At 46.4% G+C, this 20,821-nt stretch overlaps 1 protein-coding gene across 1 annotated transcript in view; it reads right to left on the minus strand.

Annotated features, from left to right (window-relative positions):
- Positions 1-15: 15 nt before the first annotated feature.
- The window catches only part of ACSS1 (acyl-CoA synthetase short chain family member 1), a 40,557-nt gene continuing 19,751 nt past the window's right edge, over positions 16-20,821 (minus strand). The window contains exons 6-14 of the mRNA XM_054819241.1: positions 19,234-19,381; positions 18,797-18,934; positions 18,104-18,196; positions 13,424-13,536; positions 12,820-12,946; positions 11,021-11,148; positions 9,425-9,488; positions 8,776-8,894; positions 16-6,952 (exon numbers count right to left, since the gene is read on the minus strand). Of these exons, the coding sequence (XP_054675216.1) occupies positions 6,779-6,952; positions 8,776-8,894; positions 9,425-9,488; positions 11,021-11,148; positions 12,820-12,946; positions 13,424-13,536; positions 18,104-18,196; positions 18,797-18,934; positions 19,234-19,381 (1,104 nt within the window). The 3' untranslated portion in view covers positions 16-6,778. The remainder of the gene's footprint in view (positions 6,953-8,775; positions 8,895-9,424; positions 9,489-11,020; positions 11,149-12,819; positions 12,947-13,423; positions 13,537-18,103; positions 18,197-18,796; positions 18,935-19,233; positions 19,382-20,821) is intronic.

The following is a 20,821-nucleotide window of genomic DNA, read 5'->3' on the forward strand; positions in this document are numbered from 1 at the left end:
CCTGTGGCCCTGCCCCACTGGTCCCGGCGACGCTCCCGCCCCGCCCTCAGGTGGGAGCCGCCCCTGCGCTGCGACGGGCGTGAGGTAAAGGGCGCCCTCGTTCCGCGCCTGTCGTTGGGTCCATCTTTGTCGGCAGGTAGTACGTGCTAATAGCTACGCTACGGGGATTTCGGCGACCTCCGCCGCTGCCTCCTGCGCGGCCTGGGGCTCTCGTGGGCAGGGCCGGTGCTGCAGCTGTCCCTCCCCGGGCGCAGCCTGTGTACGGCGAGCCCCAGCTCCAGGGCCCGCAAGATGGCGCCAGGAAACCGCCAGGGAGGGAGGGGGTGAATTCCCCCGGAGGGGCGGGGGAAAGGGTCTCCGGTGGGACGGGGAGGCAGAGGAGCGCCGGGGGGCTCTGGGATGCGGAAGGCAAATCCGTCGCTGGTTTTCGGAGCCGGTTGCGGGGGTGTGAGCTGGCGGAACTGCCGGGCCCTTCAACTCCTGTGCCCATGGGGTGACTTAACCCGGGTGTGAGGGGACACCTGTGCCCCCCATCTTTGTCAGCCCGCAGGCTCTCAGAACGTCACCTTTGCTCCTCTCTTGGTCTTTTGGGTAATCCAGTATGCTGAGACTTTTCTGGCTTCTTTGCCTTGCTCAGGAGCAGCAGCGTGACAGGAAGAACCCTGGGTGCCAGTGCCAAGGAATGGGAAAAGCTATTTCAGATCATGTCTACTAACAGAATGTGTGTGTTTTCCACAGAGAGGGGCTGTGGCCAGGAAAGCAGGGGGTTGGGGGTGCCTTTTCTCTCTGGGTTGAATTCAGGCAACAGGCCCAGCAGCTGCAAGAGAGCTTACCAGCACTGTTCCCTAAAGGCACACGCTTTCCTGAACAACCATCTCACCCCAGGACCCTGTGAGTAGTATTCGACAACCTTTCCTCGTAACTGCAGTGAGGCTACTGTGTTCCTGGGGGTGCAGAGGGCTGAGGCACAGAGGAGTAAAATAGCATCCCCAAGGTACAATAGGTAGAAAAAGAAATTTGAGTCTTCTGCATGCCAGGTGCAAGGTGAGTGCTAAAAAGCACTGGGTTTCCACTCCCAGCCTCAACAGACTGAAAAGCCAAAGTAAACTTTGTTGCTGCAGGCAGGAGTCCAGGCAGATACAGATCAGCCATGGAGGAACAGAAGCAAGAGTGAAAAAGCTGCTGTGGCAGATCATTCATTACCAATGTTTGTAGGCTGGTAACTTTTCATACCCATGACCATTTCCACCCCAAAAGGTGGTTACGCCCCTGAATCCCTCTATCAAGGACAAAGCAGGGCTAGGCTCACTGCCATAAAAAACATGCTGTGCCTCTAGACTCAGCCAGAAGACAATTCCCTGTCCAGATTTGTTTGTTTTCAAGCTGAAAAAAGAATCATCTGTTCCTGCTTAGTTTAAAAACAGAAACTTATTGCTGAAATCAGTTTCTGTGGCTTTAACTGGCCACAGTGGCAGCCCCTGAATATAATTGTGTTAGGCTGGAAAACAGTCTGCCATTTTACCAATAAATTCTCAGTAAATAGATCAGGGCAGCTGCAGTAGCTAAACACAAAGCAAGGAGAGGGGCACTTGCCTTTCTATCTATCCCTTTCTCTGCCTTGTCTGGCACACTTGCCAGAGGGTTGCAAGAGCTAAGAGTGGCACTGGAAGCTTTCCAGAAGCAGCTGCCGGACAAACCAGGAGAAGTAGCTAATGAGGATGTTCAGCGTCCATCCCTGCATTCCATCTATAGCATTATCCATGTGGTACACTGCTGCAGGTGAAACAGAGTCTTCCTCACTTCTTAATGGACAAGGCACCCTGTAGTGGATGTGTTCCTGGCACTTGCAAACCATCTATGGCACCTGGAGACAAATTTCGTCTCTCATCTGCTCGGCTCTGGGACAGCTACATACCTTCTACACAATGCTGTCTCTCATGTTCCCCACACACATCCCTTTTTCACTCCTTTTCTGCTTGTGCACGCTGTAGATGTCCTTGTAGTAGACAAGGAGAGTAGTAGCTGAACCATCCATACCAACTAATGGTAATTAATTATTCCCACTAATTGTTCTGTTTGCATCACACAGGAAAATGAGTGTAGAGTACTGAGACCTTGGGATTCACACAAGACATGCAGCTTAGTGACATGCAAACACTAGTTCTTCAACTTTTTGAGTTGTTTTTCAGTGGCAGTTTTCTGGCAGTAACTCATTTCCTGTGAGCCACTGTTTAGAGAAAAGCAGCAAAGCAAAACAGCAATTTGGACTACAAGATGATTCATCCTGATCTCAAACTCCTTTGCCTTTCTTTGGTCTGTGCTGGCAGACTAAAATAATCAGGACAGCAAGAAGAACTGAAAAAGTCCCAGACCCTTTAGGGGACAGAGGGATGGACACCTATGATGCAAAGCCAACCCATCACACAGAGAAAGATATTTCCTTTAATGAATATATGAATACAGGGATCATTGAAGAAACTGGTTTTGGTCAAGGACAATAAATGTATTTAAAGCATGATTGCAAGAAAACAAAAGGAAATTAAAGGCTTCATATTAGACTGTACAACACACCTCATCTCTAGAAAGAGGGACTTTCCCTTTCTAAAATTAAGAAAATCATGGTCTGTGCCTCCAGAGGGGGAAAAGGCACCATGACTGGGTCTCACTGGCAAAACCAAATGGGAAAATAAGCAAGCACATTTACCCCTTGCAACAAACTGCAACAGGTAAAACTGACTCTGGATCTCTTTTGATGAAGCTACAAAGGCAATCTGGGAAACCACCCACACGTTATTCACGGACACACAAAGGTTTAGAAGAGTCCCAACAGTTTTTTTCTAAATGAAGCAATTACTCCCAAGTTTGTCTCACGATCCCACTGTAAAATATTCCATGTATTATTACCTCCTTCACTGATTAGTGAAGATCAGCTCTTAAACACTGCAGGCCTAGGGTCTCTCGCAAGCTACGTCCTTCCTAGGATTTCAAGAACTGAGAACATCAGTGCCAGTTCTGCAGGCAGAACCTGCCCAAGCTTGGGGAGGGGGGGGGAAGACAGCTGCATGTGAAGCAGAAAGCATGGTTGCAACGCACCAGTGCTGATGTTCATGATGTCCAGGGAATAATGAAAATGCAAAGCTCAACTCAGGCTTGCACTGAAGATGCAACCGCTGCAATTAGCAGAGATCATGGGGGAAAAGAAAAAAGGGGGACTTCTCTGCCTGGAAAATTTCATGTTTGGCAAAGCTAAAACCTAAATGAGTAAAAAAAAAAAAAAGGAAAAAAAAAAAAGCTAAAGCTAAATGAGTAGCCTACCCAGTGAAGTACACTATTCTTCTTTTTGTAAGAAGTGCCAGTTCCAAGCCCTGCCTAACTGTTTCTACCAGCCTCAGGGTGCTATTATATGAACTGAGCACAGGGCGTTAGCTCCAAGAGCTGATGTTGCTATACTTCCAGAAGTGCAGTTTTACAAAGAGAGGTGGGGGCTGAGGCTGCCTAGCAAGAGCTGTGTCCGCTGCAGAACACCATGTGGGCAGCATGGCACCATGCACTCTCTTTGAACACCCTGAGAGGGCCTCTGAGCAGATGGACACCCCAAGGACTGCGGCTCTGCTGTGGAAACGGGCAAGGAAGAAACGGAGTGGCCATGGTGGTACTGGATGGCAGGTGTGTGGCACTCTAATCTTGCACACACTGGTGACGTGATTTTAGCAAAGGTGCTTGTAAGGCTTCAGAAGTTCACGGCATGAGGCTTGTTTGTAACTACAGTCTGTCCACACCATAGCTCGCATGGCTGTGAATTTACTGGGGTGCTGCAGCTACCTGCTCAGTCTGTAACCTCCTAGCAGTGGTGGTCCCTAAGCCCATGCCAGCTGAGACAATAGGGATGCAGGTGAGGAAGCACGCCTATCTCCCCCTTTTCCCTAAGCAGAGGAACTGTGTGATGAATGTCTCAACGCACCAAATCACGTTGCTCCTCACATAGCTAATCTTCACAAGGCAGTTCCGATGATTTAGACCATGCGTCTGTGACCACTGGGTCACACCTTAGCATGGAAATTTCAGGTCAACAGGACAAGGAAATTCTATATCCATAATACAGGAAATGCTTTCTTGACTAAAAGGAAAGTGTGTAATCTTGTTCAAAAGTAATTTTTCTTCCTCCACGCTGTATTTCAGACTGCATGGAGACACCTTGTTTAAACAAGGGAGTCTACTTTTTCTGTCAAAAGCATTAACTCCTGGCTGCTTCCCATTTGAAAATTACTTAAGGAAGCATGGGGTTTTTTCCCCTTTACAATGGCAATAAAGGAGATACGTAGTGGCTGTCTCCTAAAATATTAACATTCTGTCAACTCTATCAAACCTTCTGATCTTCGACCTCCCCAAAAGTCCACAGGGTATCTACTCACCTTAAGCACAAATGGATTGCAGTCAGAAGGATGGGAATTTTAAGAAAGCATGATATTCCCTACTGTATTATTCAGTCCCTAAAGACATTAAAAAAAAAAAAAAAACAGCAAAAAAAACAACCCAGCAAATGCAGCTATCATTCTCAGAGGAACTCTGAGATCTAAGACAACACACCTGTCCTTGAGAACACATTGTACTGCGAGCAGCCTGCTTCTCCATTTGGTACCACAATCTCTGCTGGCCAAAAAACTCACCATGCCTCTCCCAGTCCTACAGGATCACCTAGATGCTCCCTTCCTGCCTTTCCTGCCTCCAGTTGGGTGCACAGATTGTCTTTCCAGTACACAGTCCCACTGGAAAAGGCAGTGCTGCTCCAGTTAAATTCAGCAATAAGTCGACCCTGTAAAACTAGGGCAAAAACTGGTGAATCTGCCAATTACTCAAGGGTTTGGCAGGCCAAAACACACAGCTCTGTGAAACTAAGTAGTCATCCAAGAAAGACTGAGGCAGGACTGCAAGGTTTGATGGAGTGACCCCAGCCACAGCGCAGCAATGGTGGTTAGCAGTCACTTGGCTTAGGCAGGTTAAGATGGAGAAGCTCTGCCTGAGCCCTTGCAGCACATGCTCCCAGGATCAGCACTGCGCACACTTGCACGCTACACTGGCGTGTACCTTGAGCTTCTGCACACAGGGAGAGGGGAAGGGTCCTCTACTATGCCTTCCTGGCAGGCTCTGTGGCACCTCCAAATACTCTGAGCCCCTCAGCCAGCTTAAACCAAATTTAGCAGTGGCAGAAGTCTCAAAGGCATTCGGCACCTATGAGCTTTTCCATGATATTCAGTGGCACAGCAGAGGACAGGAGACCTACTAGCAAATTCTTCTGAACAACCCAAATATAAGGAGTGCTTCAATCAAAATGCATTCATGAAAAGACAAGTCCAGAAATAAAACACTGAATATATTAGTTGCAATTTTGAAAGCATATAAAAGACAAAGACTATTGTTCCCTGTTGTTCTGAGGTTGCTGGTCTGGAATGCTACCACTGCTTTCCAGAAGGCATCTAAGAGGCACTTCCTCCTTCTTTAAGGATTGTGCAATTTGCGGGTACCCACCTGGCACTTAACTCTTTGGAAGATCAGCATGGCAGCGCGTGGAAGGGGCAGACGTGGTAGGGCCCAACTTGAAATGATAAGCGTTAAGTCGTAAGTTCTGACAGGAGAACCTACCTACAAACTGGGTGTCTCTCTTTGCTGAAGGAAACAAGATTACAGGGCATTTGGGAGTGGGCTAAAATAACCATTCCTTGGTCAGAAATCACACAGCCTGGCAAGTCACAATGAACCCTCCAGCACATCTCTCTCAGCTTCAAATCTCTCTTGAGCACTTCAGGATTTTGTTTCCCAATATTTCTCTGATGGACAGCAAGCAAACATCATCCCTTTTCATAGTGACTTCAAGAAACAAAGGCACCTACACAAATCAACAAAGATCTACCAGTTGTAGACTACCACTCCTAATAAGCAGAAGTGAACCACAATGAACAACATTGATCTAGTTGTCATCATCGATGAGAAAGAGGACAGTTACTTTAAAAACCCAGCTGGTGATCTCAGTTTCTCAAGGCAGAATAAAAACACGTGGGATCAGACCCCTCCTATGCAACCAGCAATGCATTGAGGATATGTAGGAAGCCCAGTGGTAGGCTTTGTGGCTCAGTTTTACAGCTGGAAGTGCTGGTGCTGGGTTGCCTAGGTGGGACATGAAGGGACACAGGCTCACCATCTCTGGCAAGTCCCAGGACATATAGCGGTAGGAACAAATCCTTATGAGGAAAGCTGAAGGAGGTATTAGAAAAACTGGGTAAACACAAGAATTATCAGACTAGTTATGTCCTTCTCATTTCGCTAATGACACATGAGAAACATCTACTAGAATACCCAGCATTGCTGAAAAGGCACCACAGTTGCAGTGAAATACAGCAAAAAAAATTGCAGAAGTGTATTCCAGGGCTTCTTTTAAAACTGCAAAACTATTGTATAAAAACATTTCCCTGTACAGTAACATTAAAATGAGAAATGTTAACATCTGCACCTTGCATCAGCTAGTATTAAATTTCATCATAGCTAATGGAAACCACCAATAGCTGCTCTAAAACAGCTGTAAAGGCAATGAAAGGGAGCTCAGTGACTCTGCAAAACTGCAGATTGCTCCTAGCTCTGTGCATCTCAAAATACCTTGTGGAGCAGAAAATCTTTTTCCCCTAGAAAGGAACAGTTTTTAAAAAAACACCAAGAGAGAACTATGTCATTTGCCTGGTTATTTGAGACCTTCCACATTTCCAGAGAGAGATTCCAGAGCTGCCTGCTATGAGGAATTCTTCTCCTTGTATTTCTGGTAAGCATCCAGTATCTCCTTAACAACACTTGGATCATCAAGTGTGGTGACATCTCCCATGTTGCTTGATTGTTCAGTGACTACTTTCCTCAGCAGCCTTCTCATGATCTTCCCTGATCGGGTTTTAGGAAGGCGTTTCACCACCTGCAGAGAAGGGACAGATGCACCCATATTAGAACCTGGGTCCTGCTGGAAACCACAAGGAAATTTGGCTGAACTGCCCTAAGCCTGGCATGCTATCTCGTGGCCACGGCTCCTTTAAAGCTCCTGGGAAACACTAGACCATTGAGCACATTGGTTTATGTCCAAGGAAAGGAGTGTCACTAGCATCAATTCTTTGTGCTATAAATTTTATTCTTATCTAAGTGGACTTTGTTCCCCATTTAGTCATTGCTGTGTATCTCCAGGCTGGGTGATGCAGGACGCACAGCTTTTTGGAGAATCGGGTCCTGAATGAGCTGATAACTATCGAACTAGAAAGCTAGTTACACTTGAAAACTCAGGCACTGATGATGACACAGATCTCAACGCATTACCAGGACAGACATTCATATTCCCCTTCACAGGGCAGGAATATGAAGCACACAATACTGCACGCCAACTACAGGGTCTCCTACTCAAGGGATAACTCCTGTTTGCTGATGTTTCTCTCTGCCCAAGTGTATGTGTCAGCCTACATGCCTTCTTCCATAATCAGAAGAATGTTAAATGTCTTGGCTATGCTTCCTGCAAAGGATTTAGCAGCAGATTCAAAGGCTTTAGCACAAACTTGAGCCTGGTAAAGAGTTCTCAGGCAGCAAACAGAGACACTAGCAGGTGTCACATTTTGCTACAGGATCAGGCCAGTGGACTACAAAACTCCAAAGCATTAACTAACATGCAGGCAAGGAGTTGCAGAACTTCTCTGCACGACTACCCCCAAACACAGGGAAACAGAGGTGTTCCCTTGCAAACATGCAAGTTCTGGGAGCTGCTCCAATCCACTGAGGATGTCTTGGGCTGTTCCAAGTTGAGTGAGCCACCCTTGCTTGCTCCTGTTGTATTCTGTAACCTGTGTCTTCGTGTTCACCTTCCCAGCATGTGGCTAAAGCAGAGCCCCTCAAACAAGTGGTCTGGTCACTGCCTCCAAGCAGAGCAGAATGGATGCAGATGGGCCTTGGGGGGCAACCAAGGGGCAGCTTTCTGCACTCTCCCCAAACACACAAAGGGAGCTGCTGAAAGGTGAGCAGGCTCGAAACAGAGCCTGGAGTTCATCAGTGCGCTCAGGGTCACGTTGAACAGCTGTCTGAGTTAAACAGTAGAAACAGCCAGTGGTTTGGGATCTGGAGTTGATGATAATTATCAATGCAAGATAGCTGGGCAGTGGAAAGTGTCACTCTGCCCCTCAGCAACACTGAAGGTTGTGGCTTTTCTCTACAGTTTGGTGAGGTTTTATCTGATCCATTGCACAGGGCCACAGAGAGCAGTGCCACATTGCTGCAGCAAGGAGTTAGCTGACGGCAAGAGCTATGTGGAGCAGTAACACTGCTGCATGTTGAACAGGGACATCAAGTGCATCTTGAGACACAGGATGGGCCTAGGGTTCCCCTTTGCCAGAGCTCTGGCCAAGCATGGTGCTCTCAACACTCTCTGTGCATCCCATTTAAAGGACTGTTCAGCACTTGGCCAAATGGAGCAGCCCCAGGGTAGCTCTAAAACACGCTCCATAATGGCCCCGCCAAGAAGCTGCTCTGCAGGCTGGAGCAGCTGTAACATCCCAAACACCCTCTGGGTCAGGCATGGAGAAGGGGCACATGCAGACCACTGCACCCGCCCTCCACTACCTAGGGATCCCCTCCAGCTAGTTCTGTCTTCCTGCTTCTTCATCCTGCCAGAGAGGGACAACAGCAGCACTGCAGGCAGGCAGGTGAGGCTTGCTCCGTGTGACCATTCCTGCTCCTGGTACCAAGTTACAATCTCCCACTCACCAGAATGTGGTCAGGCACAGCATATTTTGCTATCTTAGAAGCCACTATGGTTTTGAGCTCTTCTTTGACACGGTCTGTATGAGTTGTCTGCTCCTTCAACACTATGAAAGCAAAGGCACCTGGAAGACAAATGAGCAGAAGCCGCATAACTCATATTAGATCCTGGCTGGCAAGACCAGGGATGCTCATTTGAATGCTAAGGGAGGTTTCAGATCATTCCTATGCGCAATCTAGGGACTGCCAAGAAAATGATAGATCCTGTCGACAAAAGGGAGTCAGGCTCCATCCCTCAAATGATGGCCCAGCCTTGTCTTGGCATCTATGGACCAGACTGGTCTCAGTGACAATGACAACTCGATATAAATTACCAAAGGGTCATTGGGATCAAAAACCAGCCAACACAAATCAGCTATTTCCATTCTGTTCAAAGGACATCTCTGAGCACAATCCTTTTAAAAGAAGCTCTACCACACACATAAACACTATGTGCGAAAAGAGCTTAGGAATACACAGTTATTTTCACGGCTGTCTTTGCCTCTTGGGGCTGCAATGCCCTCCCATTCCCCAGGCACCTCCTAACACACAGCCCAGGTTACAAATTAAGAAAAGTGTACGTAGGTTTCATGTCAGGACACTGCTTTTCACATACCTTCTCCTTTGATCTTGTGTGGATACCCAATCACAGCTGTCTCGGGGACCTCAGGGTGATCAGCCTTCACGAAAAGTGAAACAAAAATACACAGACCATAACATCTGCTTCAAGCCCTGCAGAGTTCACACCAGTTGCTCTAGGAACAAAACACCTCGCCAAATCTCACCCTTCCCTTGACAGATCCTGCTGAAAGCACAACAGGAAAGCTGGATGCCACCTTCCTAGTGCATGGTCAGCTGGTGGCCACGTCTCGGGGAGTAGCATTTACTCATTGGATTGGCCCTGCTTTTAAACACACGAATAAGTACTCTTCCATACGCTGCTAAGCCCACTGCACACCAAGCTGAATTTGCACCAGCTGGAAACCTGCTTTCTCTTTCTTTGTCTGTGCTCTTATGTGTGTATGGCTACAGTCCCAAGTGGTGACTGGCCATGGCCAAATCACAAGCAAAACCAGTGCTGCATTGCTCTGTGCCACAGGGAACTGTTGCCAGCAGAGCAAAAGTGAAGCTGCCAACATCACAGTCCACGTTTGACTGGTGTTTGTAAGTGCCCAAAGCACACCAGAAGGCAGAAAGAATCAGGTTTCTTCATCTTCCCAGAAGGGGGGAAGGGTTGTTTTGCTGAAAGCATATTTTTATTATTGTGCTACACAACAGTGATTTATTCTGTCACACTTCAGAGTTTAATTTAACATTCTTCTGCAGTAAGATGACAATTTGGGTGTGCAGACAGGCAAAAATCGCATATCTGAATCCCACACCAAAGACTGGATTACGCTATCTTAAATTAGATTAAAATATGAAAGAAAACATCACAGAGCAATCTAAGCATATAAATATATTTGCATATACACATGCACACACATATATTGAGTGGGAGAGGAACTGGATCCTGTATCTACAATTAGAAACCCACACAGACAAAAATATTACTCACAGAGGAGAAAGCAGGATCCCGTGTGCCATGCGAACACAGCTCAGGTTTATCAAATGCTACATTTGAGTGCCATTGCAGACAAGGCACATAATACAGCAATAAATATTCAGGTCAAGCTTTGAAGATAAATGCTCTGAGGACTTTTTGTTTTCAGTTCCCTGAGCTAATATTGGTTTTCTCGCAAAATGACAGGCTAGCTTTGCAGCTCACATGAATCAAGGTTGCTTCATATTTAACACTGCTGAATTCTCAAGCATACTCAGCTATTTCAAATGAGCAAGAACTATAGATTTGGGAAGGAGAGGTTAGATGTTAGCAGAAGGGAAGGAACAAACAGGAGGGACAATCCTTTATGGAGACTCCACCAGCATCCAAAATTACAACTGCAACAGTGCAACATCACTGAGAGGAAACACAGCTCTGACACTCTGACTGCAGGGACTGCCCATGGTGTGACTCCTCTCTCACTTGCCTCTCACATTGTCTCCTTAATAAGGGAGCTGTTTCCTTTTGCACATTTGCTATTCATTGTGCATCAAGCTGCGTGCGTGCAGGGACAGGGGTTTGAAGGCAAGACACCCTGCCCTTGTTTAAATTCATAGAGCCTGCTGCAGATATGCCCTGTCAAGGGACCTCTACCTGCCTGGAACTTACCATTGCATCTTCTATCTCTGCGGTCCCGAGCCTGTGTCCACTGATGTTAATCACATCATCCATGCGCCCCGTTATCTGGTAATAGCCTTTCTTGGTCCTGTAAGCACCATCCCCTGTGAAGTAGTAACCTACAGCAAAGACACGCAGGTAGTCAGCAGTAGAGAGTGTGCCAGCCTATTGCTTTGGGCTCTGATGCAGAACAGACTGTGCTCCAGGACGACAAGCAGGGTACGGTGGATCAGGCAGCTCGCAGGGCCTCCTAAGCTTACAGCCGCATGACTTGTGACACACCATTTCCCACTTCCATCTGCCATCCCCAACCTTTGTCTGCTCTGCCTGGGCTGTGCTGGCTCCTAGTAAGCACCTGAGCAGCACCACGACAGTGGAGCTCAGATCTCTGCCAAGATGGGCAAAATCACTGTAGGCAATCAGCAGCAACCAAAGTAAAACCAAGTCCAACACCACCACACAGTGATGCTTTGTTGGATTTACACAACTGATCTCCCTAGGCTTTACACACCTACAGCTGCACAGCAACTGTGTGCTCAGGCCTGGTGCGTAAAGCACTAAGATAAAACCACTTCAAATGCCATTTGCCATCATGCCGTAGAGTATTGGTCAGGTCTGCTGCTACACCTCAGCACTCATGGAAAACTACAACTGTTCAGCTGAAAGAGAGCAATTCTATTACGTTTTGAACATGGGAACATTGCCAATTTTTTTATCACTTACACTGGGACGGATGAAAAGCCATTTTCCCTCCTGGCTAACAACAATTCAGATCCCACGTAACAATCCCTCTCCAACATATGAGCATGGCAAAAACACTGCTATCAGATTAGCTGGAAAAAACCACCCACGATAAGCATGCTGTTTGGAAGCTCTAAAACATTTGATGGATACTAAAAACGACCCAGTGGTTCCAGGAAACTCCACTGTCACTGAGGACACATCTGGTGGCACAGATTGTGTTGGCTCTTCATCAAAGCCATGTCCACATCTGAATTGCTCCTGTGGCACTTCTGAGCAGCAGCAGGCAGCTAGTGCTGCGAAATCTGAAGGTGGTTCTTGCCAGGACCCATTATTGGCCAATTCATGGACTTTCAGTCATGCCTCCTGCCCTTCCAAATCAATTAAACAACCATCAACTAAACATCAACAAGATTTCAGATGCAAACATGTGGTGACTAATAAGGGACTATGGGTTCATTCAATTTCTTCTACCAGTTTCCCATTCTTATTTTCCAACCCATTTTGTACCATTTGCAGGATTGTCTCTCTAGTTCTTGTCTACCTTGTACGATTTGCAGGATTGTCTCTCTAATTCTTGTCTACCTTGTAGCTTTCAAGTCTCTTTCAGTTGCTCCCCTGAGTGAAGAGAGTGGTCTTGTCCAACCTCCTCTAAAAAATGTTTCCCTGCCACTTCTAATTACTTGCCAGATACAACTTGACCATGTTTTAAAAAGGAAGGATGTTACACAGCCTGTGGCAGCAGGGGTGAGATTCAGTGACGCAGGAGGTACTTTCCCATCCAATATGCCTACTTCTAAGTGAGACACAAATGGCCCCAAAGAAAAGGTACTTGGACTTTAAAATGTGGGCATTAACATTTTCTAAAAATACATTCCCTTTTGACAGCTAGAAAGGCCAACACTAAGACCATTAGTGCATGCTTGCAACACATAGCACACAATCCCAAGCAACAAAGATCTAGTACAGAAATATCACAAAGTGCTGCTGCAAATATTCAGTGTGCTTATACTGCAATGCAAACTGCCTTCCCTTGGCACTTTCCTTACCTGGGTAGGCTTTGAAATAGGCATCAACAAATCGCTGGTGATCTCCGTGGATTGTTCTTGCCATGCCAGGCCATGGCTGGGCAATGCAGAGCGCACCGGATACATCATTGCCCTCTATAACCTTTCCCTGAAGGTTCAAGCACAGGAAGGATGATCAGGTGAACAAAATAGGAATAGTAAGGGCTTCTGTGTCATTCATAGATCAGGCAAGAGTCCCGTTGGCTGCTCCATCACAGCCAGCATCACCAGATATTGCATGCACTGCTCCAACTGTTCAGCTCCCTGATTCCCAGGAGCTGTGCGACTTCTGATTTCTCTCATAAATGGAGGCAGCAGCTCTTAATCAGAAGCAGCGTAAGACCATAAAAGCAGTGCTGAAAATGCAAACACTCCTCTAGAGATTTGCAGGCAGCTTGCAATGCCCAGTTGGCAATCTGTGTGGACATTTGAGATATGCTCAATATATATGTTGCTCATTTATTCTACCATCTTAATGGAGAAACAAACATCCTTAAGGATCCTGTTCCTCTGCCATCAGAAAAGTGATTAAAGCAGAAACACACACCAGATTCTCTTTTGGACACTCAGCACAGCCTCAACTCACATTCTCATCCATCAGCACGGGCACAATCCCAAAGAAAGGTCTCATAGCCATAGCCGGAACGATCTCAGCTTTCTCCTCTGAAGGCCGTGGGGCAATGCAGATCCCACCAGTTTCTGGAAGAATAATAAAAACCAAAATATGCGGGATCCATCCAATGCTGGATGAAAGCAAATGCCAGCTCTTCTTAGCTAAAGTTGAGAAGAGTGAAGCCACCTTGCAAGAAAAAGCCACTGGGAAGGAATTATGCAACACCAAGTAGCACAGCCATCTGAAAGCAGCACAGACCTGACAAACCAAGAGCTCTTTGTGAATACAAGAAAGGCTTAAACATAGAAAAACGTCTGGCAAGCCAGGATGATGCCACCAAGGCCTGTTCTGTCTACAGGGGACATTGCAGCAGGTAGAGAGCAGAGAGCTGCAGGCAGGTACCCCCTTTGGTAAGCTCGGATCAAGAGCTACTCCTACTCCCCGTTTGCATGGGGCCTCATTCAGTGCTGGCTACAAAAATCACTGCTCCCTGTGTACATTGGTGACAAACCACAGAGCGTGGCCACTCTTCCCTAAGGGGAAGAACAGCTCGCCATGCCCTGGAGCACCAGGATCACCGATGTCCGGCCTAGCTCTTCAAAGGCTTGGAGGACAGCAGTACCCGGTTCTACAGCGGCTGACTTTGCACCAGATGGCCTGTGGACTCTGCAGCAGCAGCCACGACACGTGCGTTCCAGAGCCTTCCCACAGTCCCGTCCGTGACAAATCAATCAGGCACAGTGAAGACCCCATTGATTGAGCCCCCATGCTCTGTTCCCTTAAGTCAGCTCACAGATAAACCCATTCTTCCAGCTACCGACCGGCAACGAACACAGGCAGCTCTAATGCACACTTACACCCTTGCAGGTCCTTTCCTTCTCACACTAATGGGGCTGCTTGGTGGCAGGGGCAGTACTCACCAGCCCCATTTCCTACCCCAGAAGTGATTTTACAGGGAAAGTATAAGCATGTCAGGGGATTTATCTCCCAGTGCTCTTTTTACAGTTAAGGTTAGCATGAAAAGCACTACAGGAGCCTGAATTACTATTATTACAGAATATGAGATTAACCCACCCCTTAACAGGCAGGTTGAGCTGCTTTTTATTGAAAATTGAACCTTTTAATCATCCTTTTTCATTCCTGCTGGGATGAACATTAAATCAGATTCCAACCTTAATCAGATCTTTTCTATTTTAAAACTAATTCAGAAACACAAGAGAGAAACAAAAACAAAGGAGCATTAGGCTTTTAACAATACAACTCTATGAATAAAGGTATGTTCTGCCACTTGGAGAGTGCATTCTTCTGTCAGCTTTGCTGAGGTTGTGAAAACTGAAACCAGGGGTTGGAAAGGCTGAATTTGACCCTGAATTTGAATCCAGCTGTCCTGATGTAGCTATGAGGAAGAGACGGTCTCTTTGAGGAACCCTAAGCTTCAGACCTGCAGAAAATAGATTCACATGTGGCTTACACATAGAATTATTTCACATTTCATTGATGGGCATGCATCCACTTCACATGTTTCTGTTTATTTTGAAAGGGTCATCTTGAATTTTTTCAGAAAAAGAAAAAAGCACCCCAGCCACCTGCTGTTCTGTTTGCACAGACAAAATCTGTGTCACAGCAGGGAACCTGATTAAACTGATGGTTGCTCTTCCTAAGCCAGTACTCATTCTGAATACAGCACTGCAAGCTATGTTTCGACATGGGCTTTGCCACATTCTATGCATCCTGCAGCCAGCTGCACTTAAGGCAGTAATGACACATTCCACAGGGAGCTGCATAGTGGCAAGGATGCTTTAAAAATTATTTGCATGGTAAAGACCTATTTTAAACTGATTTAAAAGTACCAAATTAGTCACTGACAGCTAGCAAGACTTCTAGGCTCTACCCTGCCCTTATAAAGTCCGTCTCTTTAGAGGAAGCCAGCAGAAGAAAAGCTGGGCTTCCACGTTACCTGTGCCCATGGTGTCACCATAGTGCAAATCCACCCAGACTTTAAGCAAGGACAGCAGAGTCTGAGCAGGGTAGGTGATGCATCAAAACAGGCTCTGCTCTGCCGTGGGGAAATCGCCTCTGGCAGCAGGGTGGAGCACGTACTCTCTGACACCGTTGTCTTCACCACCACAGATCGATTGGACTGACTACTTCGGGGGAACCCATCTCAGAAGCACCAGCCCAGTCTAAATTGCTGTAAGATGATGCCAACAACAAAAGCTTCCAGGGCCTATTCAGAGATGTCTTTCAAAACCAGCTTTTCTTCACAGCTGCATGCGACAGCTGTACTTTTTCTATAAAACCAATAACAAAAGTAAAAATACCTAGTGTCTCCTCCACACTGTGAAGAACTACACCTGAAACTCAAACACAGCTTTGATTCTATTACTGTCAATCACAGCACAGCACTACCTAATATTTGAACAGTAAGAGCCATAGGAAATTTTCATCTCTCGCATCTGCACATACCACACTACTTAAATTGCTTCTCATAATTGCTATCTCACTCATTTGCTCATCCAAAGACTTTCAAGTGGATTCTTAAATCACCATTTGCTGATCTTTATGCCTACCAGGCTTTATTAGCTGGCAACATGTTGCTGCTTCGGAGAGCAAGGTACCGTAGAGGACACTGCACACAACAGCACAATTAACGATCTATCTTGAAATTGTCTATGAGAGGTGACACTGCAGGACCACAAACAGCATCCATCAAACTGTCCCTGTGCTCTCTTTCCACGCTCCCTTTACATTCAAATGGCATATATAATGTTTCCAAGATTAATTTGGCTTCCTCTTTATTGGAAGCATCAACTGTGGAGAAAGATTGATTATTCTGCTTTCTAACAAAATCAATGTCATGAATATTTCTCATTATATTATGCTTCCAGGAGCTGGTAAATGTTGACCTGCAAAACTATTCCTGGGTCAAGGTAAGATCAAGCACTTACAGACTATCCAGCAAATGTTCTTTAACCTCTCACCTGACAGTTGTTGCTCCAAAAACCCAGGAGAAATACAGTTTAACATAAGATCTAACCCTTTACTTTGGAGGAAATAGAAGACACTGCATGCACACTGCATGCACCAGTTAACTGAAGACAAACAAACAAAAAATGTTAGGGCAAAAAAGATTCTTCTCATCTCTGTTACTGTACAGTAATCAACTGCTTCTCCACGGTATTTTATTTCAGAGTAGTGAGGAGGAAAGCATATAGCACTTAACCAGTCAGCTTTCCTTCTGCTCAGCATGTGAGAACCCAGATGGTTTAAGAGATCAGTAATTGAAGTAGATAGTAGTTAACATTGCTGCTCTGAATTCTGAGGTTGTTTTGTTTCAAAACTGAAAATAAAAAGAGTCTGCAAGTCCGGTCTGGATTAAATGGAACTTGGTTGTGTGCCAGAAGCTAATTCATCACACAGAGATAGGCCACAGGGATCCTGAAGACAGAGCCTGCTAGCAGGAATAAGGATGAAATCAGGAGCAACTTGACTGGAAAGGGAATGAAAATTCTGCCCAGTGGCAGCTAGAAATTAAAGAGTAGGGACGGCTTTTTTTTCAGCAGAGGCAGAACACCAGCAGCTGTGCTGTGTCCTTTAAGTCCACGGTTCCATGGCAAACTGTGGTTCACAACCTAAGAAGAACATATTGCAAGACACCTTTAGCAGCTCTGGAAAGTTGTTGCCCATAAGAGACTTCCAGGTGCTGAGGAAGGAGCCAGGAAGGAGCCACAGGACTCCTTGGAGCACAGGGCCCCACCAGGCAGCACAGCCCCAGCCGGAGTGCGGCACTGCGGCCTCTCTCTGCTGCTGGCCAGGGAGGGCAGGAGGTAGGGACCAGCTCTGCTCCAACCGGACAGGGATCTATGAGAGCCGGTCACTCTGTCCAGCAGGTTGTACACAGAAAACAATTCTTAACTGATGCGTGCAGCTGGACCAAGCACATTGCCAAAACAGAAGCACACTCCTTTTTGAGGCATCAGAGGTCCAGGGCCAAAGCAAGTAGAGCATACAACTTCACTGCTGGGAGAAGCTGCTCCCAGGCAGCCCTGCTGGGTGACAGCCACTGTCCCCTACCCACCTCCACTCACGCAGCCAGCAAGCCTCCACTCGGTCCTTTCCAGTCTGCCAGAGCAGTTGCACTAGGTCCCTTTGACTACACAGCTTAGTTTTACGTCCTCCTCTGACCGTTCCCAGGAAGGGAAACAAAGCACACCTAAGTACAGATTGTGGCTATGTGGTGCTATAAACGCCTTTTCATGATAAGACTATATCAAAGTCAGTACTGTTGGATAAATAATTGAAAATGAGGTTTCCAATTCAAACTGCCTACTCCCAGCTTTGCCCAGAAATTAAATCTCTGCCTCCTGTTTCTAGAACCAATTGAGATTTTCTGGCATTCAAAATATCAAAGAACATTTAGAGGGGAAAAGAAAAAAAACAGCATTGCTATTGCTATTGCTTTTATATGCTGTTACATTGCTATTATGTGCTGAAACTCCCCAGTGACTTTCAAAAGCTGATCAAAATGCCAGGAAGGTTTTTTTTCACAGACTCGTTGGATCAAATTTAAATGTATTCATTCTATTCTTCTCTACCCACCAGCAACCTGCCAATGGTCAGGGCCCTCCACGCTTCTCCACGGGTGCCTTTTACCTGTCTGCCACCACGTATCCACGAGGGTGCAACGTCCTTCTCCCACCACCTGGTAGAACCACTGCCAAGCTTCGTTGTTGATGGGCTCTCCCACTAGACCAAAATAAGAAAGGAAGCAGCCTGAGACTTGGGGGCGGGGGTGGGGGGGGGGGGGTGTAGGCAGTTCATTCTCCCTTTTGGTGCACAACACGCTGAATGCATGATCTTTAAGCAGAATGCTAACAGCATTTTTGCTGGGATGTGCAAAGGACTGCAATGCACTCATGTAACTGAGGACTGTTTTTTTCCAGAAAGATCAAAAAGGTAGGCAATAAATATCAATGAAAGTAACTAATCAATGCAGGTCATGTATAAGAACCTCTAGAATCCTAAATAATGCAGGAAAATGCTGCTTGGGTCATCTGTGCCAGTAAAATTCACAGTGATGTCATCTACCATTGGTTAAATCTTTTCAGCAAAGAATGCAATCCCGCAAAATAAGCTAGGAAACAGGCAATCACACTAAGGTTCAATGGCCTCAACTTCAGTTTGTTTCTCCTTCTGCTGAGAAAATATCTGAAAAGCCAGACAGGGAGCCTGCTTTATCATCTATTTTTAACCACATCCCATCTGGTCAGCCGAGCTCCTCTGGTACCTTCATTTCACCAGCTAGAACCCCCTGTCTTTTTCAGATGAAGATTTCATGCCCCTTACCTGATCCCAAGGTCTTCAAGGAAGATCTGTCGTATTTCTTCACCCACTCTTCTCCATAATTCAGCAGCAAGCGTATAGCTGTAGGTGCTCCATAAAACTGATTAATTTTCAACCTTTGTACCATTTCCCAGTAACGACCTGCAAAATCACAAACAGGCTTTTTATCTGTCTAGCGCTGACATACCTCTGCAAATGCTCAGCAAGAAGGTTAACAGCCAAAGCTAAAGCTGTGACTACTGTGAGTAAAGAGCAAAACCAATGGCAACTTTTTTTTTCCCCCCACCCTGGATGCACAGATGTTCCTGAATGTCGTAGACATATGTTCCAAAGAAACAGAGCTTACCTCCCCTGAGCAGGCAGGTCACACTGGACAGGTTTCTAAATCTCCTTTGTCACACTGCCATGTCTAGCCAAACCTTTGCCCACTGCTTCCTCACCTGGGTCAGGGTACACTGGAGTGCTTTCAAACAGGACAGAGGTGGCTCCATTGCAGAGTGGTCCATACACAACATAGCTATGTCCCGTGATCCAGCCAATGTCAGCCACACAGCCGAAAACATCGCCTTGCTGGTAGTCAAATACATACTGCAAAGATAAATGTAAGGCCAGCTGACTTTCTGTTGGCAGGCACAAAGAGCTTAAAGGTAAGGTGCTGGACTGGACATCCAGCTGGGAGCAAGAGAGTGCACAGGGCAAGCGGAGCCAGGCACATAGGACACCGCAGCACAAAGGCCAACCCAAGGTGAGGAAACAAGTCAGAGGGACCAGTACCAGGGCTTCCAGGCTCCTGACTGCTTTTGCAAACGCACAGGGAGCATGGCTGTACCAGCAGCTGCTCAGACTGGAGCCACAAAGCTACAACCAAAGCCCAGAGCCCTGGATACCTAAGGCTGCCTACTCCAGTCAGCCCACGTGCGAGAGCTGACCCTGAGCCTTGGAGGCTCAAACCCCTCACCAATATCAACAGGTTTCCATGAGAAAGCTGGAGAAACTGATAGGTGCCCGTGAAACATTTTCTGATAAATGTTCTTAACTGCTCAGCTTCTCCATCAGTGTATTGCTTTCCAGATCCTCCCTCTCCCTGCTCATCAAATTCAAGATAAAGGTCTTGGAGAACTCATTATCTTGTCTTGGTTATGGAAAATGCTTCCCACTGTAAATCTAACTCCTCTACTGTATGGTGAAGAGGTCCTGACTCATAAGGCTGAGTCAGCTTTATGTTTCAAATGAAAGAAAGAAGATCAGAACTAAAAGAAAACCCCACAAGTGTGCAACAAGAGTGTCACACATGAGTGTGCAAAGACCACAGAGGCCACACAGCTCAGCTGATCCCTCTACCTAGGAGAGCCAATTCTCAACTTACTTTTGCAAGTGCCTTTCCCTCGCAGGCTCTGAAGTACCTCTAAAGGGACCACAGCTGCATACAGTGCCTCCCTGCATGTCTGCACCAGGGTGCAGGATCTACCTTCTGGACTAAGAAAGAGAGAGATGCTTTGGAGATTACACTGTCACTTAGAAAAGCTGACGTAACAAATACCCTCCATGCAGAGAAGTGACACTTGCACATTCAAGTCTTCTAAAAATTCAACTCTGTCAGCCTAAAGAGATAAAAACTCTGCCTGAATTGTATGTGATTACAAACAGGGTGATACCACTAAAGCCACATGGAGATCTTTCACTGCAGTCCTCTCCACATTTCAGTGTTACTTTTTCATATGCAGAGCTCAGACCAGAAACTTCAAGAAGCAGTGCCTTGACTTTTTTTTCATGAGAAAGAGGATGAAAACATTCAGCCTAGATCACAGAGAAAAGCAGCACAAAGGTGCAACCATAGAGCATGAATGTAATTTTTGATCTTCAGACAAATGCTATGCAAAGAGGTTGTTTTAAGAGTCCAGATCCTCTCTGAAATAAAAAAGGCCAGCATCCCTCTGCAAAATACTACAGTAATATCCACATTACCGATGCCAGTAAGATACTTCTCAGAATCTCCTCAGCTGCATCATTTTAATGTCTGGCCTGCAA

Source organism: Grus americana, chromosome 3 (assembly GCF_028858705.1).
Source record: "Grus americana isolate bGruAme1 chromosome 3, bGruAme1.mat, whole genome shotgun sequence".
Lineage (NCBI taxonomy): Eukaryota > Metazoa > Chordata > Aves > Gruiformes > Gruidae > Grus > Grus americana.